Source organism: Sapajus apella, unplaced genomic scaffold (assembly GCF_009761245.1).
Source record: "Sapajus apella isolate SASKATOON/1434 unplaced genomic scaffold, GSC_monkey_1.0 scaffold18, whole genome shotgun sequence".
Taxonomy (NCBI): Eukaryota; Metazoa; Chordata; class Mammalia; order Primates; family Cebidae; genus Sapajus; species Sapajus apella.
Window position 1 is genome coordinate 24,715,023 of NW_022436958.1, and position 25,738 is coordinate 24,740,760.

The 25,738-nt window shown below is 35.3% G+C and overlaps 1 protein-coding gene across 8 annotated transcripts in view; it reads left to right on the forward strand.

Annotated features, from left to right (window-relative positions):
* Window positions 1-25,738, forward strand: part of TANK (TRAF family member associated NFKB activator) — a 96,153-nt gene that overhangs the window by 33,099 nt on the left and 37,316 nt on the right. For all 8 annotated transcript variants that reach the window (XR_004271340.1, XM_032286528.1, XM_032286522.1 and 5 more), the window contains exon 2: window positions 7,044-7,191. Coding sequence is in view for 7 of the 8 variants with exons in the window: in XM_032286528.1 (XP_032142419.1) it covers window positions 7,093-7,191 (99 nt within the window). In the remaining variant the exon portion in view is untranslated. The remainder of the gene's footprint in view (window positions 1-7,043; window positions 7,192-25,738) is intronic.

A 25,738-nucleotide genomic window follows, 5' to 3' on the forward strand; every position in this document is an offset into this window, starting at 1 on the left:
GTACTCTCCAGCTCTAGGGGATGCCATTCCAATCATGGTCTTTATGTATGGTCTTCCCTAGGACTTTTGTAGTACAGCACAATCATACATGCTGACCCCGACTGTAGCTTATCTTGGCACCCTCACCGCTGTATCATCTCTGCACACATGCTAGCTAGACTTACATAAACAGAGTACTCACTCCAGTCACAAAATGCACCATATTAGTGACTTTTCAGGGCCTCTGCTCTTTCAGAATGAATGTACTTTCTCCATTCATTTTCTACTTGTTGAAACTCTTCTCATCTTTCAGGACCTGTTTAAGTGTTAGATCCTTGGTGAAACCTTTCACAATCCTTCTTGTTTTGTATCTTCTATTGAGCCTTTATCTTGTTTACCTTTTGTACTTAACAGTTTTATTCTTTTTAGGAAACTTAAATGAAATGCATAAATCTCTAGTGAACCGTTGGGTGAGGTCCTACAATGCTTATACCTGTGCTACCCAGACCCATATGAAGATGTGCCCAAACCTTTTTTTTAAACATTTATAATTGAGCTTTTGGCTAATTATTTTCATGTGTATCTGCCTCACTCGATTATAAGCTCTAACTGGAGAAAAAGGCAAAGACCATTAGTATTTTTCTCTTTCCTAGGGAGAAAAGGAGTGCCTACTGTGTGTTCAACACTGAACCAGTCTTGAATGTTGTACCAGTCAGGTACAGCTCAGCTCCTCCTTTAGGGACAAAACAGTAGTTAAACAAGTGTTGCCCATATCACGGTGTTCTAGGTGGCTTACCACCATGACATTCCATCCAGCTGGTAAAGAGAAAAAGGTGAAAGGGAAAGCTTGTTATGGCAGTTACACCCATTTGCCAATGACTAGCACATAGTCACATGACCACACCAGCTAAAAATCAGAAGTACTAGCACTATAAGAGAAGGGGAGAATGGATATTGAGGAACAAATAACATATTTTATATATAGTCTCACTTAATTTTTACTGTAACCCTACGAACTATATATGATATGAAAACTGATGTTCAGAGAAGTTCAATACATGGCTAGGAAGTTGCAGATCTGGGGTCTGAATTTAAAGCCTGTATTTTTTTTCACTCTGCTTTGTAAAGTGTTTAGGAGGGAATACATAAATGTTATTGAATAAATAAAAGTCACAGTAACTTTCACAGTATTATTTATAATCACTTATTTTCATATCACATATTTTTATAGTATCATATCATCTCTTTTCTTCCAAAACACAGTATATAACTTTACTCCTTGCTTCTCACCATTGTGAAATGAAATGCCCTAGCACTGGTTTGCAATCAAGGCTTAATTTATAACACAAATGAAAATAAAACACCTACTCTTTTAAAATATATGATATCGCCGGGCGCGGTGGCTCAAGCCTGTAATCCCAGCACTTTGGGAGGCCGAGGCGGGTGGATCACGAGGTCAAGAGATCGAGACCATCCTGGTCAACATGGTGAAACCCCGTCTCTACTAAAACTACAAAAAATTAGCTGGGCATGGTGGTGCGTGCCTGTAATCCCAGCTACTCAGGAGGCTGAGGCAGGAGAATTGCCTGAACCCAGGAGGCGGAGGTTGTGGTGAGCCGAGATCGCGCCATTGCACTCCAGCCTGGGTAACATGAGTGAAACTCCGTCTCAAAAAAAAAAAAAATGTATATATATATATATATATATAATATATATATTTTTTGAGGAAAAATAAATGACTGTATTTGCTAAGCAAAAGTTTTTATGCTCTGTATAGTTTGGTAATGCCATATAATCATAAAATTGAAGGGGACTCTATTATCCAAACTCTTTGTCTTAATAACAAAGAAAATCAAGGCTGTAGAACTTGGCTTTTCTTTATTTCCACCCCTACTTGCTTTCATGCATCGTGGGAAAAGCTTTAGCCTAATCTGTCATGTTTGTAGTAACCATCATTGTTATGCTTAAGAATTGTCTCAGGTTTGCCTGGTTGTCCTGATCAGGAAAATCAAACTGAGTGATATATAAGAAATGCATATAATCCTGGCCTGTTTTAGTGAAGAACTGATATTATTTAATATTAAAAACATCTTTATAGCAGTGGGAAACTTGTTTGAAAAAGGATGACTGCTATTTGATAGTTACCTAAAAGGAATGGGTAAGATCATTCCCACCTATATTTCAAAACCTTATTCAAATACCACCTACCTCTCAAAGCCTTTCCTAAACTTCATAAATAGATGAACTTTCCTCTTCAAACTCTATAGCCTTCTGGATATCTTAGGATATTTATATACTATATACTTCAAGTTACAGTTAATGGTGCCTTCATGGGAGGAGATTTCATGTCTGTTTTTTTCTCACTGCATAAGTGTTACCCAGCACACTTCTGCTCAAATAGGCATGTTGACCATAACACCCTGGGAGAGTACTTTGCAGCTGGCTTTAATGAACAATCCTTGAACTAAGAGTTTTGAAGATTTAATCTAGTTTGTAACACAGCTTTATAGGTATAGGTAAGTTGTTTAAGCCTTCTGAGCCTTATCAGTCAAACAGGAATATTAATATGTAATAGGAAATGAACAATTGGTGAAAATACTTTGTGAAAGAAAGATAGCTTTAAGATAGCACTGTATCTGAATCCCTTGCTGTTCCCCAGATGGTGCCTTATACATAATAAGCTAGCAAATACTTTGTTCTAATTGAATTGAATGGCAATGGGATATATTTTATTAAAATCGAAGCTTTGTTAGGGCTGGGAAGCTTTACCAAAGGAAGAGAAAATTATGTTTCTTGCTCATGCTGCCTCTCCTACCCCAGGACAGTTTCATTATTGAACCAAGGATCAATGAAAGAGGAAGCAAGGATTTTCATGGTGTTTCTTCGTGGACAGGCATATAACCGGCAATCACTGGGCTGGAGAGGTGGGACAAGAACCTGCTGCCCTCAGTTTTGCTTGTCTGAACCACTGGTCTGGGTAGGAAAAAAGGAATTACTGCTAGAGGTACAACAGTGGGTAGATGAGAGTATCCAGGCTTCAGAAGAATTGCAGGGGGCAAGGTTGGGTGGTGATTTGCATTGAGCTAGCCCTGCTACCTTCTGGGATGTCAGAATTTTTTTCTCATGTAGTGGAAGGAAGCTAGCAAACCAAATCCAGAAATAAAGCAAAACCCTAACTAGAAGAGTGTTTTCAAGACAGAGATTGCTATAGCTTCAGCCTCCTGGGTTTGGGGAAGGAGCTTGTCCATGAGATTTGGGTTTGAGCATGCTTTCTATAAATATAAAGCATTCTCCTGGAGTCTGGCAGATTTTGCAGGAGGTGTACTGAAATGTAATTGAAATGTAGCTGCCTCTTTAATTTTATGCTTAACAAATGCTAAAAATAAATAAAGAAATAAATAAATAGCTTTAAATTTCGGGGTGTTAATATTTGAAATCTGTCCAGTTTAATTAACTGAGTCCCAGAGACTTTCCTTATTTTCTGGTCAGCGTCACTGATCTGACACCTAATTCTCTTCTTGGCTGTAAAATAGGAATTAAAAGTATCATTTACTTGTTTGTATCAACCTGGAACTTATTTCTTCAGCATACATTCTTATTTCAGGAAATAGGATGCATCCATGTGGAATTTACTCAGTAGTTCCTCTCCTAGTGACATTTGTGTGATCTAATTCAAGGACCTGAAGTGATGGCTCCACATGATTTACTTGCATATGATGCAGCTATTTTTAGAGCTGCATTTACATTTTTAAAAACAAGAATGCACCTTCTTGATGGAACAGACATGCATTTTTAACTCACAAACTCAAGAACTGTAGAACAAGGAAGTTTGTTAGAAATTGAGTCCAAACACCTTTTTCGTACTGAAGAAAAAGAAACTTTGGTCCCAAAAGATTTAGTGGTTCTTAACTAAGGGTCAGTAAGTAACAGAACAAAGCAAGGAACTAGATGGATTTCCAGTTAAAGATTCTTATTTGTCCCAGATCTAAAAGTACAGGTATGGTTTACATTGACAGTTTTTCATGACATGCAGCTTTTTAAGGCACTTAGCTACTTAAAACCTCTAATTTCTGCATTAGTGTATTATAGTATATTATAGTCTCTGTGACTACCAATACTTGCTTTTCCTTTCCTCTTTGCATATTTATTTTTAATCTCATGTATTTATTTTAAGTAGCCTTAGTATGTTTTTGAATGAAGTAGTGTCTGAAATACTCAAAGTTATGCTTTATATTAATGTTAATTGCTTAAGTTTCCGTAGTGTCTATGTCTGGGCAAAGATCCTAGCAACATTAATTATCCTAACAGGATTTCAACTTTTTCATCTGCCAGAGTATCAGTAGAAACTAACTTCCTAAGTGCAATGCATAAATAATTGCCATTTCTGGCCAGGCACAGTGGCTCACACCTTGTAATCCCATCATTTTTGGAGGCCGAGGCAGATGGATCACCTGAGGTCAGGGGTTTGCGACCAGCCTGACCAACATGGTGAAACCCCGTTTCTACTAAAAATGCAAAAATTAGCTGGGTATGGTGGTGCACACCTCTAATCCCAGCTACTCAGGAGGCTGAAGCAGCAGAATTGCTTGAACCCAGGAGGCGGAGGATGCAGTGAACCGAGATTATGCCACTGTGCTGCAGCCTGAGAGACAGAGGGAGACTCTGTCTCAAAAAAAAAAAAAAAAAAAAAAAAAATTGCTATTTCTTCAGTTTTTCAGAAAGTAATGACATTGTTATCTAAAACCCTGGAATTATTTTTATTAAGCCTGGTAAATTACTTATAAATGTATTTAGTATCTTAGAATGAAAGACTTTGGCTGAATGATTACTTGTATGTGGGTATTTAAAAGAACATTGTGATTTATGATCAGTTGATTTTTAGCAAGGATGTCAAGGCTATTCAGTGGGAAAAGAATAACCCTTTCAACAAATAATGCCGGGACAATTGGCTAACCTCATGCAAAAGAATGAATCTGGACCCCTACCTCACACCTTATACAAAATTAACTCAGTATAGATCAAAGACTTAAATGTAAATTATAAACCTAAATTATAAAATTCTTCATCACCCTGGATTAGGCAACAGTTTCTTAGATATGACACCAATATATAAGCAGCAACAACAACAACAAAAAGGTAAATTGGACTATATCAAAATTAAAAACATTGTGTGTCAGAGGACACTATCAGGAACTGAAAAGGTATCTACAAAATGGTAGAAAATACTTACAAATCATATATCGGATAATGGTCTAGTTTCTAGAATATATAAATAACTTTTAAAATATAACAAAAAGACAAATAATCCACTTATTGCAAGTAACACAGGATCTGAATGGATAAATTGCCAGAGATACACAAATAGCCAATAAGCTCATGGAAAGATGCTTGTCATTAGGGAACTACAAATCAAAACCATGATAGAGTACCACTTCACACTCACTAGGATGTCTGTAATGTTTTTAAATGGACTATAATAACTATTGGTGTTGATGTGGAGAAATTGAAACCATTACACATTGCTAGTAGAAATGTAGAATGGTACAGCTTCTATGGAATTGGCAGTTCCTCAAAAAGTTAAACATAGAATTACCATCTGATTCAGCAGTTCCAGCTGTAGCTGTATATCTGAGAATATTGAAAATGTGTTCACACATAAATGTATACACTGTGTGCATGTAGCTTTATTCATAGTAACCAAAAGGTGGAAGTAACTCAAATGTCCATCAACTGAGGAATAAACATGTTGTGTATCCATACAATGGAATATTATTTAGCCATAAAAAGGAATCTAGTACTGTTACATGCTACTTCATGGATGAACCTCAGAAATATTATTCTTTATGAAAGAAGCCAGACACAAAAAGCCATATATTATCCCATTTATATGCAGTGTCAAAAATAGGCAAATTCATAGAGACAAAAAACAGTTTAATGGTTTCCAGGAGATGGGGGAAGAGGAGAATTGGAACTAACTTAATAGGTATGGACTTTTTTAGGGAGGGTGATTAAAATGTTCTAGAATTAGATGATGATGATGGTTGCACAACATAATGAATGTTCTAAAAAATACCAAAGTATACACTTTAAAATAGTGGATTTTTTACTTTATGAATTGTATCTCAATTGAAAACGTGAAAATTTTAAAAACTCCATGCCTAAAGACATAACAAAAGATGTTATGACAGATTAGAGATTGAAATTATGAAGAATTTTGAGAAATATGAAATAACTTGGTACCCAATATAACTAATAGAGAACTTTGTCTAGTCTGTGGCTTTTAGAGGATTAAGAGAAATGTCCTGTGTTGTGGTTTTTACAGTTGGACAGGAAGAATCAAGAGTCATTAGTCAGCCTTCTGCTCAAAGCCAAGGAATGTCATTAAGAGATGTTATGCAAACTGAGATTATAAAACCAAATTACTTCCACTGAGCAAATCACCTGTATTCAGAAACAGCAGGGAAGTTGGAAAACTAATAGGTAGTGGGGGTAGGACTGAAGGGATGTGATTTTTCTTTTTCAATGTACAATGCAACAGCAGCTCTCCCTAGATTTTGTGCTAAAATAAGAGCATTTTCACACATTTTAATTGCTCTGTGATAACAACAGTGTGAACTCCATCCACATTTATTATCTATTTAATTTTGCTCTAATTTCAGTGTAGCAAGAATTCACCTCATAAGTGCGAGTAAGAGTCCATTTAGTAAAACGAATCCCTTCCCACATTGATGATCCTATTGTACATATTTATGATAAAGAATTTAAAATGGCCTTTTATATTTCCTCATTTTTAGGTTAGATTTATAGATTACTATTCTCAAAGTAGCATCTTCCTGAACTGGAACCCCACTTGTTCCTTGCACATTATAATGAGAATATTTTAAAATTATAGAACTTAAGGTTTTATAATATTTCTAGTCAGGATTTTAGATGAAACTTTTATGTTTATAGTACTTGGTGCTATAATGTTTGTGGTAAACCTTATAGACCAACTTTAAGATGTATTTTTTAAATGAGATTTATGGAACTTAATAATTATCTAAATTGTCCTGATCATTTTGCAGACCTGTCATTTACTCCATCCTTTATAGTGATGCTACAGGACAAAGAGGAATGGATAAAAACATTGGTGAGCAACTTAATAAAGCATATGAAGCCTTCCGGCAGGCATGCATGGATAGAGATTCTGCAGTAAAAGAATTACAGCAAAAGGTGTGTGGTTCTGGTTTTGAAAGTATTTTTTTTATCTTGGTACATGGAATTTTAGAGGCTTTTGCATGTGAAAAATGTTGTATTGTTAGAAATTACCCTGAAGAACTATAATTACAGAAACACAGGTATATATTAATGGATGGAATTTGAGGTTTTTGTTTGTTGTTTTTTAAAAAATATTGCACCCTATAGGAAGAGTTTATTTGATGGGCTCCTTTTCAGGTGATTGTGAAAGATTATGAATGTTGTCTTCCATAAATAATTTTAAAATGTCACTACTTAAAAATGAAGAAATAACTATAAAAGCAGTTTTATGACAAAGAAGTATGACTGTCTTCATTTGTTTGGTTTTGGTGTTTTTTACATTGTTATTTGGCTGGCAGGAAAACTTTACAAATCTTAAAATATTCTAGAAATAAATTTGTTTTTAATTTATAATACCCTTCCATTCTTTATAACAGTTAAAAATACACTATTTCAGTGAAATTTTTAATGATTTACTAAATGTTTCAGCTTTTAAAATTATTCCTATATATGTAACATTTCTTTTTAGTATTTTCAGTTTCAGAAGAAAGTAAATTGGAGGAAAAGCATATCCAGGCAAAAATTAACCTCATAATTCTTAAGCACATGTCTGTTACTGGTTCATGATGAGATTTTCACTGATCTGCAACAAAATGAGAAAAAATAAGTCTGATAAACTTCTCGTAATGCTACATTTATGCCATTTAAAATTCTGCCTTCTATTCTGATATTATGTTCCATGTTTCCATACAATCAATGTAAAGAGCAGAATTTTATTAACATATACTTTTGTGAAATGGTGATGATAAGATTCTCTCCTTGTTTAATGTCTTTACCTAATAGTGTTTCAGAAGTCTGCATTTTCACCTACATGTTCTGTGATTCCCCAGAAGGATTCATATAGCTCAACATTCAATCATTCTCATAGCTAAGATTTATTAGAATGACATGTTAAAGATACATAGCCAGATTATTAATGGAAGAAGACATCAGGAGGAGTCTAGAGGAATCTGTGTTGTTCAGCCTTCCTATATACCTTTTCTCCTGAACTTTAAAATTCGGTAACGTGTGTGTGCAGTACATCAGGAACTCCATTTTAGTTTCAGAGTTCAGGGTTTTTTTAAATTGAGGATTGGCCTCATAGGCACCTCTTATCAACCACAATTCCAGACTCTCTCAAAAGGAAAGATGTACATCGTTAATCTCATTATACAGTCTTAAGTGGGCTGGCACAAGCAGGCTTAGCCTTATCAGTTAGGAAAGGTTCTCAAAAGCCAGGTTCTCAGATGCCAGCTGTATTAGTCCATTCTTACACTGCTATAAAGAACTACCCGATGGCCGGGCACGGTGGCTCATGCCTGTATTCCTAGCACTTTGGGAGACCGAGGTGGATGGATCACCTGAGGTCGGGAGTTCAAGACCAGCCTGATCAACATGGTGAAACCCCATCTCTATTAAAAATACAAAATTAGCCAGGCGTGGTGGCACATACCTGTAATCCCAACTACTCGGGTAGGTGAGGCAGGAGAATCTCTTGAACCTGGGAAGCGGATGTTACAGTGAGCTGAGATCATGCCATGGCACTCCAGCGTGGGCAACAAGAACAAAACTCCATCTCAAAAACAAAAAATAAAACTACCTGAGATTGGGTAATTTATGAAGAAAAGAGGTTTAATTGACTCACAGTTCCACAATCTTAACAAGAAGCATGACTGGGAGGCCTCAGGAAACTTACAATCATGGCGGAAGGCAAAGGAGAAGCAAGCACCTTCTTCACAAGGTGGCAGGAGAGAGTGAGCAAGCGGGGGAAGTGCCATATACTATTACCATCAAATCTCATGAGAGCTCACTCACTATCACAAGAATAGCATAGGGAAAATCCACCTCCATGATCCAGTTACTTCCCACCAGGTCCCTCACCCAGCATTGGAAATTATGATTCATCATGAGATTTGGGTGTGGACACAGAGTCAAACAACAGTAGCCAAAGGACAACCTTGCATCTAAACCTTTCTGAAGATAACAGCTTTAGGCCTGCTATGTTAAATTACTTCTGCACAGGCAGTTGAAAGTGGGGGATCTTATTTTGGTTTTCTAAATTAAAAAAAAAAAAAAATTGTTAGCCTGTGAAACTCTGAAGTCTAATATTCCAATATTTTTTGAAAACCCTCAATCCTTGTGTTTCTTCTAATCTCACACCACAATAATAATCATCAACACAGAATAAGAGAACAGGAGAAAGAGAATTGAAGTATAGAATTTGAATTTTTTTTTCCATTCACGTTTAAGGCATAACCATTTTTGTAAAAAAAAAAAAAAAAAAAAACACCTCTCAGAGTTTATTCTTCTTATTTTGTGATTAGCTTCATTAAGAAAACTTGACAATTGTGACCAAATGTGTGTGGGTTTCTCCCCACATATTAAGCAGTGGACACCAGCTAGATGTCCTCCAATTAAGTTCCGACACTATATACTCAGTGTTAGATCCCACAAGTAAAGGGTTCAGTCCCACAAGACTACCCTCTCCCCTCCCCATATTGCAAGTCCAGGCCTCCAGAACTTCTGGTTTCTAGTTGGAGTTCCCACAACCCCCTCTTTGGGTTTGCTTAATTTGCTAGAGTGGCTCATAGAACTCAGGGGAACCAATACTTACTTTTACAAGTTTATTTTGAAGGATGTTTTACAGGATATAAACAGCCAAATGAAGAGACACAAAGGGTGAGGTCTGGAAGGGTCCTGAGTACAGGAGCTTCTGTCTTTCTGGAGTTAGGGTGCACCACCCTCCCAGCATGTGGATGAGTTCTTCATCTTTCTGTCAGTCTCTACATGTTCAGCTCCCCAGAAGTTCCCTGAACCCTGTCCTTTGGGCCTTCTTTGGACACTTCATTGGTTGTACATGATTGAAGTATGGACAGTCATGTCAAAATGTGATTGTACAAAAATGGTATGATCTAAACCCAGCAAGTCCTGTTTGTTCAGATTCTTCTTGGTCATTCTGTGCAGCATTCCTTCCTCCAGAGTATGCAACAGGACCCTACTCTGGAATGAAGGGCTGATGACCCATAGCCATGTTAGAGACTTGTCTTCAGGAAGTTAGAGGAGGGCAGGAGAAAGTTAGAGAGAGGCTGTTTCCTGAGGCCTGCTTCCAAGGACTAAAGCACCTTAACATTGTAACAAAAGACTATAACAAGGGTTGTGTAAGTTATGAGCTAGGATCATTGGACAAAAACCTAATCATAATGTCACAGCTAGCCATGCAATTATTAGCTTCATCCATAAATAGAGGAACTACACAGTTTCATTCTCCTTTCTAGTTGATAAATCTATAAAACTAACTGACATTCATAACTCCCTCCATTCTTCAGAAATCATTGTTATTCTTTGTGAGTCTCCTCTTGGCTTACAAAAGAATACTCCATTATGGAATACTTATGAATTCTTATGAATTGTAAGTCTTCATTAGGGGTGGATACGAGGAAAGAGTGCACAGTATGAGAGAGGACTTTCTAAAATTATTGAAATGAAATTTAGAATTTGAATTTTTTTCAGTTCAGGTTTAAGATGTAACTACTTTTGTAGAATACAAAAAACTCAGTGTTTGTTCTTCTTAGGTTCATTAAGAAACCTTGACAATTCTATATTTCTTCTAGAGGAGTATTGAGATATCTTTTGGATAAGACAGAGGAATTCTTGTTAACTCCTTTTTGCACTGGCTGTTGGTAAGCAACTGGGAATTTAACCCCTTATCTGCTGTGGAAGAAGCCTTTGCTCATATTAGCATATATTCCAAAGAAGGAAAAAAGAAATTTTTTTTACATTTAGTTTTCAAAGCTAATATTTGTTAGGTACTCAAGAATGGATGAAGAAATTTCTAATATGTATTCTTACTGTTAAATTCAAAATATTCTAGTAGATTTATTTAATTTAAGAAACAATTTATTGAGCATCTCCTAAGTACTAGGGCCTTGATGAAGTTTTGAGAATACTGAAATAAATAAAATAACATTTATATCATTAACGAACTTCAAAAAGTTTAGATAAGTAATAAATACATCTTTTACTATATAATAGAATAAAAAAAAGAAAAGAAGACAGTAGTTATTACCATAGTGTATTATGCACTACAATAGAAATGAGCATAGGATAATAATGAGCACAGAGAAGAGACACTTGGTTTGTGAAGATCAGGTTATAAGCTCAATATGAATCGATACTTGAACTAAGATTAGGAAGCATTTAGCAAACTGGGGAAGAAGCAGGAGGAGCACTATAAATTTAAAAACTCAGAAGTGAGAGGGTGTATGATACATTCCATGTACCACAAGGAATCATATAGCTTCAAAGAGGATGATGGGACATTCCAGGAAAAAAAGCTGTAAAGGTAGATTATGGCTCAATCATGATTAGTATGGCAAAGTAGTTTGTACTGTATCCCTTTTCAATAAAAAGTTATTACTGAAGGATTAATATGTGCTTTAGAACAGTCTTCCTGACAGTGGAATGGAGATAGATAGGATACAGAACAAAGTGAAATTGAGCTCCCTAAAATGCAATAAAATAAATAAATGGGGAAAAAAAAAAAAAAAAGAAATTGAACTCAACAAATGTATATTAAGAACCTGTTTCATACTAAGTAATGTTCTAAGAGCAAGCAATATAAAACAACTGGCAACTATTCAGTTGCATTTTATGCACTTTAATATATGTATTGATATAAAATTATATATTATGTAGTTATATGATACATAGAATATCAATATACATATATACTAAATGTTTACACGTATGTTATACCTAAATTTAAAAAGAAAAAGTGAATGGCAGTCATTTAAGCATTCAAAACGAGGACAAAAATTAAACATTAGAAATGAATTGGGGAAAAGATTTAAGGTTATTTAGGAGATAAAATGGAAAGCAGGGGCACCTGAATACAGTCCACATCTGAGGGTGATGGAATAGTAATAGTACTTTAAGATGGTACCTAGGTATCTGGAATAGATTACTGGATTAATGGTGGTTCTCATGACTGAAACCAAGGATGGGTAAGAGTACAAATTTGGGGTGGGGAAATAAGATCCATAATTAGGTTTTAATTAATATTTTTAGTATCCCATGAGGCTTATAGGTGAAAATGCCAATGGATGGTTGTAAATACGGATCTAGGCCTAGAATTGGAAAGTATAGATATGGAAGTAATGGATTTTGTTGTATCCTTAAATGTGGATAACATCTCCCAGTTAAGAGTGTATAGGTTGGAGGAATATTTGAAGGACAGAAGTGGGAGAGGGAGAAGGAAGGGAAGAAAGTCAGTCACTTGGCCTCTGGATATTCAGAACATAAGCAATTTGAGAGACATAGGAAGAGTACTTGGAAAATACCAAAGTTATGAACAAAATTAACTGGGCATGGTGATATGTACCTGTAGTCCCGGCTACTCAGGGTCTGAGGTGGGAGAATAGCTGGAGCCCAGCGATTCTGGGAGGTTGAGGGAGATTGAGGCTGCAGTGAGCTGAGGTCACACCACTGCACTCCAGCCTGGGTAACAGAGCGAGACTCTGGCTCAAAAACAAAAAACAAACAAAAAAAAAACTAAAGTCCCTCCTATGGCCTACTAAGGCAGAGCCTAATCTGGCCCTTACCAGACACTCCATTTATCTCCTACCACTGTATTCTCTCACATGGGCTTCCTGTTGTTTTTCAAATATATTCCTATTTCATGACCTTTGCATTTACTGTCCTTTTTGGCTGGAGTGGTTTTTCTTTGGATATTTTCATGGCTTTCTCCCTTATTGTTTTCCTCCCTTATTGCTTTCAAGGACAGTCTCTTCAATAAACATTGCTAGGAAAACTAGATAAACATATGCAGAAGAATGAAAATAGACCCCCATTTCTCACCATATAAAAAAATGAAATCAAAATGGATTAAAGATTGTATGTAAAACCTGAAATATGAAACTACTAGAAAAAAACATTAGGGAAATGCTTTAGGACATCAGTCTGGGCAGAGATATTTTGGATAAGACCTCAAAAGCATAGGCAACAAAAATAGACAAATGGAATTATATCAAGCTAAAATTATACAACTAAAGAAAGTCAGCAAAGTACAGAGACAACCTACAGAATGGTAGAAAATATTTGCAAACTATCCATCTGACAAGGGCTTAATAAGCAGGATATATAAGGAACTCAATTCAATAGTAAAACAAAACAAAAACAAATCAATTTTGAAATGGGCAAAATATCTGAATAGACATTTCTCAAGACATGAAAATGGCCAACGGGCATTTTAAAAAATGCTTACCATACTAATGATTAGGGAAATGCAAATCAAAACCACAATTTGGTATCATCTCACCCCAATTTAAATAGCTTTTTGATTAAAAAATTTGACAAAAAAATAACAGTTGCTGGCAAAAAGGTGGAGAAGGGGAACACTTATATAGTTGTTAATAACCAAAGAGAGCAAGAGTGAATATACTAAAATTAGAAAAAACAGACTTAAAATCAAAAATTGTTCCATTGTTCCAAGCCAGGCATGGTGGCTCACACCTGTAATCCCATCACTTTGGGAGGCTGAGGCAGGTGGGTCATTTGAGCACAGGAGTTTGAGACCAGCCTGGACCAACTGATGAAATCCCATCTCTACCAAAAAAATAAATAAATAAATAAAAATGCATATACATACACATGCACACACACACAAATTAGCCAGGTGTGGTGATATGCTCCTATAGTCCCAGCTACTCAGGGGGCTGAGGCAGGTGGATCAGTTGAGCTCCAGAGGTTGAGGCTGCAATGAGCCATATTTGCCCCACTGCACTCCAGCCTGGATTACAGAGCAAGACCCTGTCTCCAAAACAAAAGAACAAAACAACAAGAAAAACTACTACAAGAGACAGGAAAGGGACATTATATATAATATATATAATATCGATATTATATATGATATATATATACTATATCATATATATGATATATATATGATATATAACATATATATAATATCATTATATATAATGATAAAAGGGTCAGTTTATCAAGCAAACATTAACAGTTATATATGCATCATATATCAGAGTTCCAAAGTATATAAAGCAAGCATGGACACTATTGAAGGAAGAAAATTACAGCTCTATGATAATAGTAGGAGAATTAAAGTATTACACTTTAAACACTTTAAGTAATGGATAGAACAACTGGACAGAAGATTTATATGGAAATAGAGGATTTGAACAACATTATAGAGCAGTTTGGACCTAACAGACGTATGTAAAACACCCCAACAACAACAGAATACACATTTGTTCAAGGGCATATGGAACATTCTCTGGGACAGACCGTATATTAGGCCATTAAAAATGGCTTAATAAATATAAAAAGTTTGAAATCATGCAAAGTATATTTTCTAATCACAATGAAATGTAACTGGAAATCAGCAAAACAAAAAGTGGGAAATTCATAAATATGTGCAAATTGAATAACACTCTTAATCAGTGGGTCAAAAAATAAATCACAAGGGAAATTAGAATGTATCTTAAGACAAATGAAAGTGTAAATACAAAATACCAAAATGTGTAGGAGGCAGTGAAAGCAGCTCATAGAGAAATGTATATCTGTAAATGCATATATTAAAGAAGAGAGATCTCAAATTAATAACTTTATGCCTGAAAAACCTTGAGAAATAACAAGTTAAACCCAAAACTAGCATAAAGAAGAAAGTAATAAAAATGGAAACAAATATAAATAAAAAACAGAAAAACAATGGAGAAAATCAACAAAAACAAGTGATGACTATTTGAAAAGATAAAGAAATGTGACAAATCATTATTAGCTTGACTAAGAGAAAACGTGGGGAGACAAATAAGAAAATGGGGACATTACTACCAACTTTCCAATAGTTAAAAATATTATAAAAGTAATATGAACAGTTGTATGCCAACAGATTGGATAAGCTATTAAAACGTCTTAGGAACACACAACCTACTAAGAATGAATCATGAAGAAAATGAAAACCTGAATAGACCTTTACAAAGTAAGGAGATTGAATCAATAATAAAAAACTTCCCAACAAAGAAAAGCCTAGGACAAGATAGCTCCACCAGTGAATTGTGTCAAACATTTAAAGCAGAATTAATACCAGTCCTCTCAGTCTCTTCCAAAAACTTGAACAGTATGTAACACTTCCTTATTCTATGAGACCAGCATTACCCTGATTCCAAAGCCAGACAAAGACACTACATGAAAACTACAGACTGATATCTCTTATGAATATTTGCTATGGTTTGAATATTTGTGCCCTCCAAAACTCATGTTGAAGTGTAATTGCCAGTGTACCAATATTAAGAGGTGGGACCTTTAAGAGATGAGATGATTAGGCCATGAGGGCTCTGCCCCCATGTGTATTATTAATGCTATTCCAAAAGGGTTAGTTTGTTCTCTGCTGCCCTTTTTCTTTGCCTTCCACATGATACCGGACTCCCCAGATGCTAGTGTCTTGGTTTTGGACTTCCCAGCCTCCAGAACTGTAAAGAAATAAATTTTTGTTCTTCGTAATTTACCCAACCTGGGGTATTCTCTTATAGCAGCACAAAACAGACTAACACAATATTGATGCAAAAAATCCTCAATAAAACATTAGCAAATTAAATTCAACAGCATATTAAAAGAATTACATACCATGACATAATGAGATTTATTCTTATAATGCAGTAATAGTTCAACATACAAAATTAGTCATGATATACCATGTTAAAAAGAAAAAACATCATCTCAACTGATTCAGAAAAAGCATTTGATAAAATTCAACACTTTATGATTTTAAAAACATTAAACAAACTAAGCATAGAATGAAATGAACTCAACAAAATAAAGATCATCCAACATAGGAAAAACCCACAACTAACATCATACTCCAGAGTGAAAGACTGAAAGTTTTTTGTTTAAGATTGAAATAAAACAAAGATATACTTATATTTAGTATAGTACTGGAAGTCCTAGACAGAGCAGTTAAGGAAGAAAAAGACATAAAAGGCATCAAGTTGAATAGGAAGAAGTAAATAAAAAGACGATTTGAACAGCATTATAGAGCATTTTGGACCTAACAGACATATGTAAACAACATGATCTTAAATATAGAAAGCCCTAAAAATTTCACACACACATCCAAAAAAACCCACCTGTTAGAACAAATAAACAAATTCAGTAAAATTACATGATACGAAATCAACATTCAAAAATCAGTTGTGTTTCTATACATTAACAGCAAGCCATTTAAAGAAGACCTAGACATATGGAAAGAAATCACATTTTTATGAATTGGACCCTTGCCTTTCTTCATATACAAAAATGAAAACAGATCAAAGAACTAAATGCAAGAGGTAAAACCATAAAAGACTTAGAGGAAATCATAGGGGGAAAGCTTTATGGCATTGGATTTGGCAGTGATTTCTTAGATATGACACCAGAAACACAGGCATCTAAAGAAAAAATAGATAAGTTGGACTTCATCAAAATTGAAACTTTTGTGCATCAAAGGACACTATCAACAAAGTGAAAAGGCAACCTACAGAATAAGAGAAAATATTTGCAAATCATATTTGGTAAGAAATTGATATCTAGAATATATAAAGAACTACAGCTCAACAACAACAAAACTTGCTTTTAAAATGGGCAAGGGACTTTTAGAGATTTCTCCAAGAAGTTATATAGATGGCCAATAAGTATATTAAAAGATACTCAGCATCACTACTCATTACCAAAACCACTGTGAGATTCTACTTCACACCCATTGCTATGGCTGTTATTCAGAAAAGCAAAACAAGTGTTGTGAAGGCTGTGTAGAAATTAGAACCCTCATACATTGCTAGTAGGAATGTAAAATGATGCAGCCATTGTGGAAAATCGTATAGCAATTCTTAAAAAAAAATTAAACGTAGAATTATCATATGATTCAGCAATCCTACTACTCTTGGTTACATACGAAGAAGAAGTGATACCAATGACTCAATCGGATATTTGTACAGTCAGGTTCAGAACAGCATTATTCACATTATTCACATTAGGCAAAAGGTAGAAACAACCCAAGAGTTCATCAGTAGATGGATAACCATATACACACAACATGGTGGTATTTAGCCTTCACATGGAAAGAAAAGTTTACACATGCTATAAAGTAGAAACTTGGAAATGTTATGCTAAGTTAAATAAGTCAGTCACAAAAGCACAAATATTGTATGATTACACTTATGTGAGGTACTAAGAATAGCCAAATTGATGAAGACAGAAAGTAGAAGGGTAGTTGCCAGAGGCTGAGAGGTAGGAAGGAGTGAGGAGTTAGTGCCTAATGGATACAGAGTTTCAGTTAGGAGGGATGATAAAAGTTCTAGAGGTAGATGGTGCTGATGGCTGCCCAAAAATGTGAATCTTTTATTTGATATATATTTTAACATATTTTCTTTAAATCTATTACCAAAAAAAAAAAAAAAAGAATTGATCTAGCCTAGATTCTCTTAATAGCCATATTTTATTGCTGTTCATCTGTCATACATCAGTTTATATAAACTCACCAGCCTTTTACCACTTAGCTGTCTATAGTCCAAGTCAGTTCTCTCAGTGTTTCTTCCAGTTCAATGCAATTTGAGACTCAGAAGCTTCTCTTTGAGAAGTCAGTATGCTGTATCCATTAAGGAGCATTCTGTTCAGGAAAGACATCCAAGTATTCCAAATTGATAAGGAAGGTAAAGACAAAACAGATAAGTGATTTTTAAAATATTATTGGCTTAAATTACAAAAGCAGCACATGCTTATTTTTTTTAAGTAAATAATTCAAGATGTACAGAATATAAAGTGATAGTCCTCTCCATCACTCCCTAGGGCTATCCATTGTTAGTAATTTGGTATATATCCTTTCAGAGTATGTGAATCATGTTTTTTCAAAAATGGAATCATGCTAATCTGAAAAAGGTTTTAAATTTTTTAATGTCATCTTCACCGTTATCATCACTAAGATTTATTGAGGCTTGTTTGCCAGAGAGCTTTACAGTTATTTAATCCTTATATAAATCTTATGAGGAAGTATTATTTTCATTTTTTGGATGAGGAAAATGAAGTGCAGAGAGATGAAGTAACTTGCCCACAACCGCATAGCTAGTAAGTTAGTAGAATTAGTAGAGCTAGAATTTGAAAAAATGTTTGACCACAAACTTCATGTCTATAACTCTCTGCCAGAAATCGTCAATAGCCTTTCAGGTTTGTACATATAAACCTACCTAATATCATGAATACCTGACAATACCTTATAACACCCTTCCTTTTTAAAACACAGTTTTTCACCAGGCACGCTGGCTTATGCCTGTAATCCCAGCACTTTGGGAGGCTGAGGCGGGTGGATTACCTGAGGTCAGGTTTTTGAGATCAGCCCGGCCAACATGATGAAACCTTTTCTCTACTAGAAATACAAAAACTAGCCAGGTATGGTGACAGGTGCCTGTAATCTGAGCTACTCGGGAGGCTGAGGCAGGAGATGGCTTAAACCTGGGAGGTGGAGATTGCAGTGAGCCAAGATCGCGCCGTTGCACTCTAGCCTAGGGGACAAGCGTGAGATTTTGTCTCAGAAAACAACAACAATGACAAAACACTATTTCTCTTTTTTTTTTGAGATGGAATCTAACTCTGTTGCCCAGGCTGGAGTGTAGTGGCACTCACTTGGCTCACCTCCACCTCCTGGTTCAAGCCATTCTCTTGCCGTAGCCTTGCGAGTAGCTGGGATTACAGGTACCCATCACCATGCCTGGCTAATTTTTGTATTTTCAGTAGAGATAGGCTTCACCATGTTGGCCAGGCTGGTCTCAAACTCCTGACCTCAAGTGATTTGCCCACCTCAGCCTCCCAAAGTGCTGGGATTACAGGAATGAGCCACCGCACCCAGCCCTTACTTTATATTTTTATATGAACCTCTTCATTTTTTCCTGTGGCTTGAGATATCTGTGATAATAACTCCTAAATCTATAATCCTAGTCTAGACCTACCCTCTGAACTATAGACCCGTATGTCTCACTGCTGCTTGGAAGCCACATTAACCTGAATGTCCAGACCTGAACTTAATTTCACCACTTTTTCTCACCTATACCATTGCAAGAGGGTAATGAGTTTAATAAGCTGCTGTGTGAAATAATACTACCTTTTATTTACCCTAAATTTACTTCATATAAATTTCAAAGGATAATCTCTCCTCCTACTGCTAGTGTCCTGCTGTTGATCACCACGTATATTTATTTTACCTGGCCCGTAACTAGTGTTTTTCTCTTTTAGTTCTAGACCAATTTTTTCATTGTTAAACCTAAGCTCTCTTGCCACCATACTGTTAAATTGCTTTTTTTTAGAACCTCTAGTCTTAAAACATGGCTCTTTTTAGTTTATCCTTCTGCTATAGCCCTCATTCTAGACCATACTAAAATATCAGACAATTTCAGATACATTGAAGTAGTGCACTAATCTCAGATACACAGAACCAGTCTTCTTCCCTCCTTCGACATTTAAATTCATATTACTCATAAATCAGAAAGGAAAATTAACATTTAATGAATGAGCATATTCTACAAGTGTTACATACCCTACATGTAAATCCTCACAGCCCTACAAAAGTCGGCATCATTAGCTTTATTTTCAAATGAGGAACTCAGAAATGTTGATTTTCTAATCTAAGTTGCAGAGTCTACACTGAAACTAGATTTATCAGACCAAAGACCATGCTCATTTGTTCTGATATAGCTCATCAAAGACCATAGCTATACTAACCTAGCTCATTCCAGGTTTTCAAACTGTTTTCTTCTCATTGCTAGGAATAACTTTGTCTCCTCTCTTCTTGGATACATCCTTACTTTGTGATTTATACATCTCTTTTTACCAAGGGAGACTAGAGTATAAAGTTTGCTATTAATATTTCCTTTACTCATTCTTCAATTTATCATGTGCCAGGAACATCATATATGCTAGCAATTAAAAGATAGATAAGTGGTTTGTCATGGTGGCTCATGCCTGTAATCCCAGCACTTTGGCAGGCTGAGGCTGGCAGATTACAGGTCAGGAGTTCGAGACCAACCTGGCCAACACAGTGAAACCCCGTCTCTACTAAAAATACAAACATTAGCCAGGCATGGTGGCATGTGCCTGTAGTTAGCTATTCGGGAGGCTGAGGCAAGAAAGTCACTTGAACCCAAAAGGTGGAGGTTATCATGAGCTGAGATCACGCCACTGCACTCCAGCCTGGGCAACAGAGTGAGAGTCCGTCTCAAAATATAGATAGATAGATAGATAGATAGATAGACAGACAGACAGACAGACAGACAGACAGACAGACAGACAGATAGATAGATGTGTGTGTGTGTGTATAAAGATTCACTTAAAAGGTTCACAGTCAAATATTGCTTATTCCATTTTTTGGCATGTGTAAGCATTCATACACATAACCATACCTGTACTAAGAGGTCTTCTGTTCATTACAAAGTAGAATCTTTTAATCACAATAGCTTCTAACTTATAATATGCTTACAGCATAAGACAAAAGATTATTATAGAGAGTATAGGGTGGTAGAGTTGGCTTGACCCCTGAATTGGTTATTATATAGGATAAATTGTTACAAAGAGACTAAGAAATGCAGTACATAAATATAAAAGTTGACTTCTGTCTCTGCTTGGCACAAAGACTCATGTCAGTAATCCCAGCACTTGAAGAGGCCAACGCAGGAGGATTGCTTGAGCCCAGGAGTTCAAGACCAGCCTGGGCAACATAGTGTGACCCTGTCTCTATTATAAAAAAAAAAAAAAGTTCTCTTTTTTGTAACAGTCCACAGGTGAATAGAACAGGGATAGTAAGGCAGCTCTACAATTCTTAAAATATGGTTTCCCTCTCTGAAATCACGGTGGCTGCTCTCCTTATTTCCTTGCCAGTGAGAAGGGGAAGAGAAGTGAAGAGCAGACAGCTTTCTTTTAATGATGTTGTACCAAATTTATACGATTATTTCCATTCACACCCTTTAGCCAGAACTTAGTCACATGATCACATCTAGTAGTGAAGAAGGCTGGTAAATATATCCTCTAGCTGGGTCACCATGTGCCCAGTTAAAACTCTGTATTACTAAAAGAAAGAAAATGGATATGGGGAATAATTAGCAGTCCTTACCACGTCTTTTGGCTCACTAGGCTAAAATTGTCTGGTGAGTTTCAGGTATCACAAGATTCCATAATACGGAATTAAATATTTAATCAATTTTTTACTCATACCAAGTTACTTGTCATCAATTTCTGCCACTGTTCCATGGGAGAAACTTCTATTGCTTCTTTGACCATCTTTCCAAGAGAAGAATCAGTAATAAAATAATTAAGACATCTGAAAATGTTAAAACTGATTACCATTTACAAGTCAGATTACCATAATCATAAATGATTAGGTTATAGAAAATCTGCAGCTGACCTTTCCTGCTTGTCCCAAGATCCTTTGCATTATGTAATCAGAAAATAGAAATCTCTTTGCTGAGAAAAGAAATTTGAAATGAAATTTTTCTCTTCTTGCCCCCTCTTAATTAAAAGAGAAAAATTGACAAAGTCTTACATAGAAAGGAAGCAATATCCTTATTTCTAAAATGGTTCAGGTGCTATGATATTAATTGCTTTTTCTTTGTACTGAGAAGAAATGTGAAGGATACATAATATTTAAAACTATCCAATTTGCTAAGCAAAGAGTCTTATTGACTAGCCAGTAAGGCCGAAGAGAAGGCCTAAAATAAGAGTAAATTTGACTACGAGTTGTCTTTTTATCATAAATTACAGATCTTCTCTAACGCTTATCTGACAATAAATGTAAAGCAATAAGAACTGTTTTGTTGTCAGATTACTTTATTCAAGAGCTAGTCTTGGTCCATCTGAAATGTAAACCTTAAGTCTATGGTTTATGTTACCTCTAAAAGCTTGTAAAACATATTTTAAAGGATTGCAAAAGGCATAATATACCTTTATTATAGGTACTACATTAAAAAAAATCCTTCATTTTCACATAAGATGTAAATGGCCTCATTGCTGTTTACCACTCTCTTTTTTTTCCCCTTTCTTTTTTCGCGAACAATATATATACTCTATGCAAAGTGTTGATGGCGGAAAGCAGTTCATTCTGTATTTTTTTTTTCCCTAATGAAGCTACTGATATTAGAATAAAAGTGCTCCAGGTAGTTTCTGAAAAAAGCTTTATTTCTTCATTTTACATTGTCAGTACTTTGCTAATAGATTTACTTTCCACATATCAGAATGTAAAATATTTGTAACCTTTCTTCCAAGGTTTTAATTCTAGAAATATGTCCTGCTAAAACTTTTAGACAGGTATGTAGGATATACATTTAAGAATATTGGTTAATAAAGAATTAATGATAGTCATTCAAAAATATATTGAGTACCTACTATGTGTCCAGAACTACACAAACTGCCAAATCTACAGTGATAAGCAAACAGACATGCTTGCTTCCTGCTTCATGGAATGGTGGCACAGTCTAATAAAGCAGAGACTAATCAAACACTCTCACAAATATAGCTTGAAACTCTGATCAAAGTATCAAGAAGTAAGGTAAATTGCTATTAGAATGTCTGTTGGGGATTTGACCTAATTTAGGAGGTCAGAGAAGATTACCATTATGTAATGATTTTTGAAAGGGCAGGTGTGGAGGGCTTTTTAAGTACAAGGCCTGCATCAGAAAGATCCATTGGCCTAAAAGAACTCAACGTATAAGGGAAATAGTGCAATAAGAAGAATCAGGGGCCCCCAGTAGGGACTTGGAGACCATATTAAGGACTTTTGGTTCTTTATTCTAGGAGCGTTAAGAAGCCATTGAAGGTTTTTTGAAGGACAATGGCGAGGAGTAGGAAAAAAGTATATAGTATGATTACATGTGCATTTTGCAAAGAACACAATGGCTGTTAGAGAATAGTTAGGCTATTGCAGCAGTCCATTAAGGCTGTGGTTGCAGAAATGTTTGACTTAACTTAAAATATTGTAGATGACTTAAGGGCACTTAAACTTTTTTTTCCCCTATGTAAGAAATAAGTGCTTTGGAAAATACAAAAAAAAAAAAAAATGTTCAATGTCAGCAATAGGAAAAAATTCAGTTTATGAAACTCTATTTTAATATTTATGATACTCATGAAAATTTAAACAGCTAAATATACAAAATTATAGGAAATATGCTGCCTTAGTTTTGAAGAGGAAATATTGAAATTTTGTCTGGATAAAAGGGCAATTTTTAAAATAAACTTTTTGTTTCGTTTATCATAGTCAAGAATATGGGCAGCCATTTTTAATAAATTTAGGACGTGTGCTATATCTGATCACCAGTGTTTTAAGTTTTACTTTTGAACACTAAGAAAGAATACAAAGTTAACCGTATGGACTAGGCGTGGTGGCTCATGCCTGTAATCCCAGCACTTTGGGAGGCTAAGATAGGAGGATCACTTGATCCCAGGAGTTTGAGACCAGCCTGGGCAACATAGCAAGACCCTGTCTCTTTACAAATAACATAATAATAAATAAAATAAAAAGCAAAGTAACTTATAGCACAAGTATGTAAGTACCTGTTTACCTCTTTAGATGCTGGTAGACCACTTGTTTTGCTAGTCTTTGAAATTGGAAGGAGTATCAAATACACAGAAGCCAGAGTCATCTTGGCCAGATGGTGTTTGATACAGATGGATGGTTAGTTGTCATGCAGATCTCCTAGTTGGTAACTTGTTGCTGCCATCTGACTCAAAGAATCATTCACACACACTGGCTGTCAAAAGCATCTTCTCTTCTGTCTGTTTTAGCTGTCATGTCTGTGCTCTGTACAGAAGTGTTGACAAGACATTGCTGTTGTACATTTTCAATGTGGTTGTTAGTGAGTTTTCTATTTTGTAGGGTCTTTGATAGTGCTGGAATGTACTTGCTTTGTAATTGTATTTTTTAAAAAAATAACATGATTGTGCAATAATAATCTGACCTTGTGAAAGGACTTTTCAGGTTTTAAGCTTAAGCAGATATGTTCAGTGAACAAAAGCATTTTATAAAATGAAAAAAAGACAGTTTCATTTAGTTTCCAAACAGCAAATAAACCAAATTCTACTGGTTATTTCCCAATTTGAAAGAATGTTTCCTTTTGGACGTTCTTTCTCATAATCTGTGATCAAAATCTTTATACTCTTTTCTGAATATGCATTTTCTCAAATTACCACCTTTTTTCTAACAGTGTGAGCTTCCATTGTTTTAAAGAAAAATCTTCAAACATTACCTATCTTTTACATCTATTTTCTCAAACTTAATTTCCCTTTGTCTTATTTACCTGCTGACCTTGTTTCTATTTTTCCTGTTTCTCTTAGAGAAATATAAGCAAAGTCTTTTCTCCATTCCTTCAGATCACTTCTGAAAGCATATCTGTTCCTCTGATACATTTTTTTAAGTGAAAGCAAGTTTATTAAGAAAATTAAGGAATAAAAGATTATGGCTACTTCATAGGCAGAGCAGCAGCATGGGATGCTCAATTCTGATATTTCTTTAACAACTTAATTAGCTTGTTTATTCAACTAATATTTCCTGAGCTTCCCAATATGGGAATATGGGCCAGGCACTCTGTAATACTCTGGAGATACCAGTAAGAAATTATCTCCACCCTTGAGGAGTTCAGTCTAGATGGAAATCAGACATTAGACAATTAGACTAGAATATTATAACTGCTATAACATAAGTATGTGAAAAGTATAGGAGGAAAACATAGACTGTTGCTATTCTATTTCCCATAGCAGGGAAAATAGAACCATTGCTGTTGACCTTTATTATGTACATAATACTTTATTATGTAGCTTAAGAAGTAGTTAAAACTTCAATGTGAAGTAGATATTGATCCTTTAATTTTTCCTAGCTATTGAATATATTTTCAGTATTATTTATTTATTGTAATATCTTATATGCAGAGATGCTAAAGTATGTTTTTTAAGCCAGAGAGTAGAAGATAAAAATGAACTGGCAGAAGCTTTGTGAGTTGGTTTCAAAAGAAAATGTATTCGTTTCCTCATTAAGGTGGGAAAAAAAGACATAGAGACTTGAATAACATAGACATTTATTCTGGGCCTATTTCTAACTTGCTACGTTTTTTGTACTGGTTACTTAATCTCTGGGCAGTAAAATGTATATACCTATCAAAATAAAATGAAAAAATAGGTACTTATTGATTGATGTTTGTGAAGAACTTTGAGTTCTTGGAGACAGTTTTAATTAACACAGAAATATATAGAGATAACTGTAACTTGTTTGCTGATTCTTCAGCCCTGGTGGCACTGTATAGCCCAAGTAAATCCAATGTATTTAGAATTTGCTGTAGATTTTTGGATTCTTCATTCAGTCAGCTTACCACACTCTTTCTTTGGGGTTGGGTGTGAATTTATACAGGAATAAGATGTCTTATCCTGGGAAGTCAGGCCCTAGACTAGACTTGGGTATCAGTGATCAATTCTG